The sequence below is a fragment of the Trachemys scripta genome, chromosome 2, assembly GCF_013100865.1.
Source record: "Trachemys scripta elegans isolate TJP31775 chromosome 2, CAS_Tse_1.0, whole genome shotgun sequence".
Taxonomy (NCBI): domain Eukaryota; kingdom Metazoa; phylum Chordata; order Testudines; family Emydidae; genus Trachemys; species Trachemys scripta.
Window position 1 is genome coordinate 34,866,455 of NC_048299.1, and position 7,788 is coordinate 34,874,242.

The 7,788-nt window shown below is 41.0% G+C and overlaps 1 protein-coding gene across 12 annotated transcripts in view; it reads right to left on the reverse strand.

The window, feature by feature from the left end:
• The window catches only part of ARMC3 (armadillo repeat containing 3), a 100,763-nt gene that overhangs the window by 71,417 nt on the left and 21,558 nt on the right, over positions 1-7,788 (reverse strand). For 9 of the 12 annotated variants that reach the window (XM_034760278.1, XM_034760274.1, XM_034760269.1 and 6 more), the window contains 2 exons: positions 4,626-4,743; positions 228-353 (listed from right to left, as the gene is read on the reverse strand). In XM_034760278.1, the coding sequence (XP_034616169.1) occupies positions 228-353; positions 4,626-4,743 (244 nt within the window). Of the gene's footprint in view, positions 1-227; positions 4,162-4,625; positions 4,744-7,788 lie in introns of those variants that run through there. The other 3 variants (XM_034760276.1, XM_034760277.1, XM_034760279.1) reach the window with 3 other exon arrangements.

Genomic DNA, 7,788 nt, shown 5'->3' on the forward strand with positions numbered 1-7,788 from the left:
TCTAACTATATCACAGATAATTGAGTTACAGCAGAGATAATTTTGGCCTTTTGTGGTTTTTTTTTTTTTTTTTTAGTGCAGGTATTTTTCATATTAGCAAAGAAACAAACATTAGTAGGATGTTTTAATTTGTATAAAAGTTTCCTTTCACGCCACCTATTTCTGCATCAACTGTATTCCTACAAAATACAATTTAATGACAAAAATTAAAAACTGAAGACTCTTACTATTAGAAGCCATGATTCCAAATACCATGATGGCATTTCTGCGCACAAGTGGGTCTTCATGTGAGACTAGTTTAAATAAAGGCTCCACAGCTCCAAGACTAAGAAGTGTCACTTTGTTTTCATCACCTAAACAGTAATTAGGTTTAAATTCCTATATGAATTATTGAAAATACCTTAGACCAGAATGCAACAAAAAGCAATTAATACTAATGCAATATACATTCATATTAATATAAGGTATTATTAACATCAATCTCTTTATTGAATTACAGAATAGATTTCAAATAGTACCAAAATGATCTAAAATAAAGCAATCTAATATAACACTGTCATTAAAATTCTTGGATGGAATTATAGCCCTAAACACTGCAGTATTAAACATAATACACCACATGTAAATAAAAAAATGTGTGGTTCACATAGATGTGATGTCATATCCAGGGCTGGATTAAAGCATAGGCACTAAAGGCCTGGGTCTAAGACCCCAGCTCTTGAAGTCATATGATCACCTCAGACTCCTCATGAAAATATAAAGTAAGTTTCTAGCCCATATGATTGTGAAGGAAAGTTTGAAAAGGTGAACGAAGTGTAACTGCTTGTCTTCAGAGAGCCTGAAACAACAGCTCTGAAAGTTGTGCACTGCCCTATGCATATCAATGAGGTGTTGATTCAAGGCCCACTAGGCTGGAGGGATACCACCAACACCAACCTAACAAAAGAGCAAGGAAAAAGCAAGATCCATGTCACTAACCCAGGGGTTCCCAAAGTTTTGCTGGCATGACCCCATTTTAATGAAGTTTTTCCTGCAGGAACCCCAGACAGCATGGAGGACACCATTTTGAAGAGCAAACTGACATTCTCTGCACAGTATGACCACACACACTCCATACATACAAAGTTACACTGTGCAGAGGACAACATTTTGTAGAGCAAAATGGTGTCCTCCATGCATCATGACCTTGCACGCACCGTACATGCAAGGTCATGCGGTGTGGAGCAAAATGACGTCCTCTGCACAGCAGGGATTGCCGTGACCCCATCTGCTGATAGCAATTGTATGGAGAATACTGCTCAGTCTCTGCAGCCTCCAGAGGCAATATACTCAGTCACTCTGGGGGGATGGAACATGCACAGTCCAATCACACAGAAGAGCCATGCATGGATGGGTTTGCTCAATAAGAGAATCATTTTACAATTCAGCAGCCAAGTTGTATAATATCTCTACTGGGCATGTGCAAACTGAGGTTTTTCAAAGGCTCATTCATATCTTGTCCAATTTGGGTGATTGTTCATAGAAATAGCAAAGCCACATTCCTGACGTTAGGGCAACCTCACTTCCCTCCGTCAAATTTCAATCCTTATTCCAAAGCCTGGAGGTGCGACAACTTCACCAAAAAACTGTACAACCAATTTGTTAATTAGTCAAAACAATATATTTTCTCTTAATATAGCTCTTGGAAATGCCTTTTGGAAAGTTCCAGTAAAAACAAGATTCAGCCTGAGACAGACATCTAGCATGGAAAATTTCAGTCCAAGTGGTTAAAGTCTGGCAAAGTTATAAAAACTGAAAAACAAGTCTTATAATGGGAAGCGTTGGGCAAGCTTAACAAATCCATTTCTGGAGAAGCCACAAACGGAACGAGCCATTGGGTAGTTTTGTATGGCAGAATAAAAGTATCAAATCGTCTGAGATGGGAGTGGGCACCATCAAGGAACCTGACCCTGGAAATGTTAGCTGCAGAGAAGGCAAAAGTAGCCTGGGGAGTCATATTCTTGTACAATATGCAGGCCCCGGTATAATACAAATAAATAACCACATTAATTGCTTCATAATTGAAACTGAGAATTCAAACCTTCATTTAAAAATGGTTGTCAAATGTGAATCAAATGGAAACAGATGTATTGGCGTTTGCCTGCGTCTGCAAACAGACTAAAACAATAGCTCTGAGATAGACTGTCACAGCCCTTAGTTGGCTGCACAGAAGAGGAAGGGGAGTAAAGCCCGCCCTTTCTCCTCTCCCTAGCCCTGCTCAGATTATGCTTCTGGCCACAGGGGACAGTGTAGGAATTGCTTATCCAACCATCCCCACTTAGAGGAGATGGGCAGGGAGGGAGGGGAGAGTACTCTGTCCTTATTATGTGCTGGCAAGAGTAGCTGACCAGGCACACAATGAGGAGACAGCTGCTCCATTAAAAGGTGTGAAATAACTTACTCTACTGCAAGCAAGTGGGAGCAGAGAAGGAATTGTTCTTGGGGCAGCCCCACTACACACCAGGGGTATGTCTTCAATCAAGGAGTAACTAGTTATCAGCACGCAAGTTTCTCATCTCAAGTTAGCCTAGTTCCAGTGAGAGCAGCCACACTGTGAAGTAACACTCAAGCTGCTGTGTCTGCACTGGTGCTGTACTCGCTCATGTGTGGTGCTTAGACTACTGGGGAGCACAGCCTGTAGTTCTTAGCACTGCAGTAAGCTGAGTTGCTCCATCAATTATTTCCCAGTGAATTGTGGAAGAACTTGTCTGTCCCTTCAGGGCACATGGGTGGAGAGGATGGGACTATGGAAAGGCACTGGAGGACTTGCAGCCCTTGTGGAGCTAGCCTGTGTCCATACTGCAGAGTTGTCATGTTAGGAGCTGGATGAGTTGCGCTCACTCAGGTTTTAGCCTATACTCCCTCTTGGACAAGAAACTCAAACTAACAGCACCAGTGAACCATTTTATGTGTGTGGATTGGACTCAAGTTATTACCCGAGTTAACTTTGCAGTGAAGACAAGTCCCACTTCCTAGAATATGTCTCCGCTGCAATTGGGGGTCTGACTGCAGCTCAGGTAAGCATACGTGCACTAGCTTTAATCTAGCTAGTGCAGCTAAAAATAGTGCAAATGTAATGGCATGGACCATGATGTGGGCTAGAAAAGTGAGCATGTACCTAGGTTTCTGGGTGGGCTTGTACAGCCTATGCTGCATCTTCACTGCTATTTTTAGCTGTGCTGGCTAGATTAAAGCTCGCACAAATATGCCTACCTGAACCGAATTGACATCTCCAACTGCAGTGTAGATACACCTTATTCAGGGCTGATTGCAAAAGTACACTCTAGCCCGCTGTGGGGTCAGCAGAACATTCACATTAACTATTTAACAGGTTATTAGTTTAGCAGAAACAACAAACTAATATGTTTGTCATTTTTGGACATGTTGGCAGATACAGTGATGCGGTGAGCAAAGGGATAGCTGTCAAGGGCTGTTGGGGTGGGGAACAAGGAATTCAACCCTCTCTCCTCAAATTTACAGTAATCTCTACCCTACCCAAAATATTGCTGCATCTCCTCCTCAGAACCTAAAGTCTCAACTGAATATTGTTTACCAAGCCCAGACTGCATACCTTCCAGGATTCCAGAAACCCCAAATGCTCCCTAGCCAGCAGTCAAAAGCTTCAGGTTTTCTCTAACAACTTTAACAATGTCATCAATTTCTGTCAATACAAAAATCTGCAGCACACAGAAACCTTACAATTTAGGGCAACATAAAATAGATGGAATATCATATAAAAATAAATTAAACCAAAGATGCCACCACAGTACACTAATTAGACTAGACTGGGTGGAGAGAATTTGGGAAAGGAAGGGCCACATAACTGTGGGTTTCTTTATTAATTATTATTATTGTTGTTACCATAAGACCTAGGAGCCCCAGTCAAAAACCAGGACCTCATTTTGTTAGGCCATTTTTAGGTTCTGTAAAAACCCAGAACAAAAACATGGCCCTGCCCCGATTTATGTTTGATGTGCCACACACATAGTGCCTTGATTATATATAATTTAACAAGAACATTTAGGGGATTTGAAATACTAGACACTTGTTTGATTCCCAAACATGTAGCAATGATTGAGGCTGGTTGTTCTCATGAGGATCTTCTACTATGGAAGTACTGTTCTTGAAAAAGAAAAGAAAAGAAAAGAAAAGAAAAGAAAAGAAAAGAAAAGAAAAGAAAAGAAAAGAAAAGAAGGATTAAATGCAAAACACAAAAACAAGTAAACAAACAAATCCCCAGAGACACCAAAAGCTTGAAATAACTATTTCTCCAATTTAAATTATGTACCGGTATAGCAAATTGTAATATGCAAGATGTCACAATCTTATGCTCAAGATAAAACAGATTTAGACTATCTTACATTCAAGGTAAGTTTTATTATTAAAAGATGCAAAAAATTAACTTCATGCAGAACACAGGACTTCCTTATAACTGTAAATAATACATGAGAAATATTTTACAAAATTCCAATAGGAGCATTTACTGTCAAGCAGGATAGTTAGAGTATGGAAACTATAAAAATGCCAGACATCTAGTCTAGGAAACTTAGGAAATGTGGAGAGAGACTGATCATGAAAAGACAAACCTTTTGATGCAAATTTATATATAGCATCACATGCTTTAGCCAAAACTTCCTCTTCTGGCGAATTAAGCATTAGCACCACTGTTGCTGCTTTTTTGCTTTCAATCGATAAAGGGTCAAACTACAAACACAAAAGAGAAGAGAATTTTCTGAGTCATATTAAGCCTTACTGTTCAATGCATCAGCCCACTATATATATTTTTTTTAAATCAGACTTGATTCAGTCTGAGATTTATAGGCCAGTTCGATATGTTAAAATGGGTTTTCAATAGGATTCAAGGACATTATTTTTTTTCATCTTTCCTAATAACAGCTTGAGTTTCTGCTGAAAGATAAGAGGGCAAAACTCATCTTTAAAATTGCTGATTTAACACAAAATTATAAATTCGGTGAAACAACTTATACAGATGACACACGAAAAGTTTTATTAAATTACTTACCAGCAATAGTTTTAAAAGCAGAGATCCTAGATTGTTGTCAAATCAAAAACCACTAACCTCCTTCAGAGCTGAGCAGAGTGAGTGAGTGAGTATCACAGTTTCAGGGTAGCTGCACCTATATCCCCACACCTCCTGCACCTATATCCCACCCAGCCAGGTCTCAGATCTCTGGGCAGCAAGCCATTCTGCCTAAAGGCCAGCAGCACCTGTGCTTTGCTTTCTCTCCAAGGACTATGAACAAACAGTATATTGCCAGCAGTTACAAGTTGCCACAAAGTTCTTCCTAAGCAAGCACACTTATTCTTAATGTAAAAGGATTACATCGAAAATATAATAAAAACAATAATCAATTTAAACACACTAAACATACCAGTAGTCACCCATCAGATTTATTGGGCTCTTCTAGGCCAGAGTCTTTCCAACCCTATCCATTTGCTGGGTCAGAAAGAAGGTCCTGAGTAAGTTCAAACCTGATCTTTTTATATCAAAAGCCCTTTGTCTGTTGGTCTCTGGAAAACCGTGTTTGAACCAGTCCATGCAAGCCTCTTTGGGGAGGGGATACCTCCCTGGAGATGTTTACAACCTGAGTGATTCACTTTAATCATTCCCCGCTGTTTTTGACTCCTACAAGAGCTGTGAGAACTCTCCCCTCTGGAACTGTATACAATCTCTGGCCCACAGTGATACATAACCTTAGTACAATATGATCCCCAAAGATACTACATGCAGTTGCAATAACAGTCACAGTGTGTTTTGCAAATACCCATCTGATAAAATGGGTGAAATCCTGGCTCCCCTGAAGTCAACTGACATGCCACTGAAGTCACTGACTTAAATGAGACCAGGCCTACGTCATATGTGATAACTCTGGGGAAATCTTCACACTTCCTTGTATATCCAGAAAGTCCTGACGTCAGCAGTAACTATGTGATTTCAACATGCAGAAGAGGTGAAAATTTTCAGAGAGATTTCTGCAACTCTGATGCTGCAATAGCAGCCACTGAGCAGCATGTGGGGAGAATTCTCTGAAGAGCACACCTTGCGGAGCCCTTGTACTCACATGTTGCATGGAGAATAGGATTTTGCCCTGGTGCACATTCTGCTACACTGCTACATTGCGGTAGTTTTTTTAAAAATAGAATGATCCTTCCTGTGCTATCTTCTCCCAAAATCCCTTGTTAAACACCTGCTCTCCATGATCTATGCTAGTTGGAGTATTACCCTGACACGATCTCTATTCAGACAGCTGGAAGTGATACAAGTGTTCATTTCCATTTCTGACCTCTCTCATACAGAAAGAAACCTTCCATCAAATCCAGCTGCTCTGACCCTCTTAATAGACTCTTTGAAACTGACATAGCTTGAGAAAGGGCAATTTCTTAAAAGGCCTTTTGTTCTTTATTTAGACTGAAGCATTTCTGAAGACTTTAAAATTCAACCACGAACAAAAAATAAGCTTTTTTTGGCTTTAAAATACATTTTCTGTGACTTTGGGAAAACAGCCTTCTGTCCCAATCATATCACATTCAATGACTGTGTCAGAGCATCTGTGTTAAAGGGACTAATATATGGCAGACTGCTAAAGTCAGGAAGATTTTCTAATCCTCAAATGTATTTTTATTTAAAATTTAGTAAAGTAAAGCATTTAAAACACAAATAATTGCATATCTAATATACATGTTATATATTGTGTTAGTATTAGTATACTATTAAAGATATTTGTGATGTCGTGTGTGACGTTGCACCCCATAAGGCTTCATGGAAATATGCTTATAAATGTATATATGATATAACTGGAATATGTTTTATGCTACGTATGCCATGTAACATATCTATCTAAAGGTTATGATCTACTGAATATATTCATCCTGTTTGTATGCATGTGTCATTGTTGTATTCAAAGTTATGAATATTGGCTGTGTAGTTGCTTGATTTCTAAGTAGCCTTAGTAAAGCATTTGGTCAGCTTCTTGAGAAAGGAATGTGCAAATAAAGAGCCCAATCAAGAAACACTTAAAGGACAATGAATCTTGGAAGGCTCCAATCCACATAAGAAGTCTACCTGACGTTCAGGGTAGCATGTAAACACAATTGCTTGTAAAAACTGAGTCATGCTTGGCATGTGACTTGCCCATGTGACTCGAAAACTCCATCTTGGAGCTGGACATAAAAGAGAGGAGGGGGTCTCCACCCACAAGAGAAAGTCTATTTAAACCTCTGGGAGACCCCTCCATTTTGTCTTCAGCTAGCTCCATCCCCAAGGATACCTCAGAGAAAATGGAACAAAGGACAGTAACTACAAGGGGTGTGAGTGATTGCTGGACCCAGACTAGAAGGAGGCTCGTCTGTAAAAGGAAGCTTACTGGAACACCTCTGAGGGTGAGGTTTTATCTGTATTCAGTTTGCTGAAGTAGGCTGTAGCCCAGGAGTCGGCAACCGACGGCACGCGAGCCGATTCTGAGTGGCATGCTGCCTGCCCGGTGAGAGGAGGAGGAGGAGGGGCAGAGGGGCCAGAAAGCGCCACGTTGTGGGAAGAAGCGGGGGAGGGGGAAGCTTGGCTGCCGCAGGACCAAGCTTCTGCCTCCTGCCTCCACAGGAGAGAGCGGTTGGGGGGGTCCCGGCCCCCTGCCCCACTCAGCCCCCCCGCCCCCCACCCTCCCCTGCAGGGGCAGGAGGCAGAAGCTTGGTCCTGCGGCAGCCAAGCCCCCCCCTCCCCCCTTTCTTCCC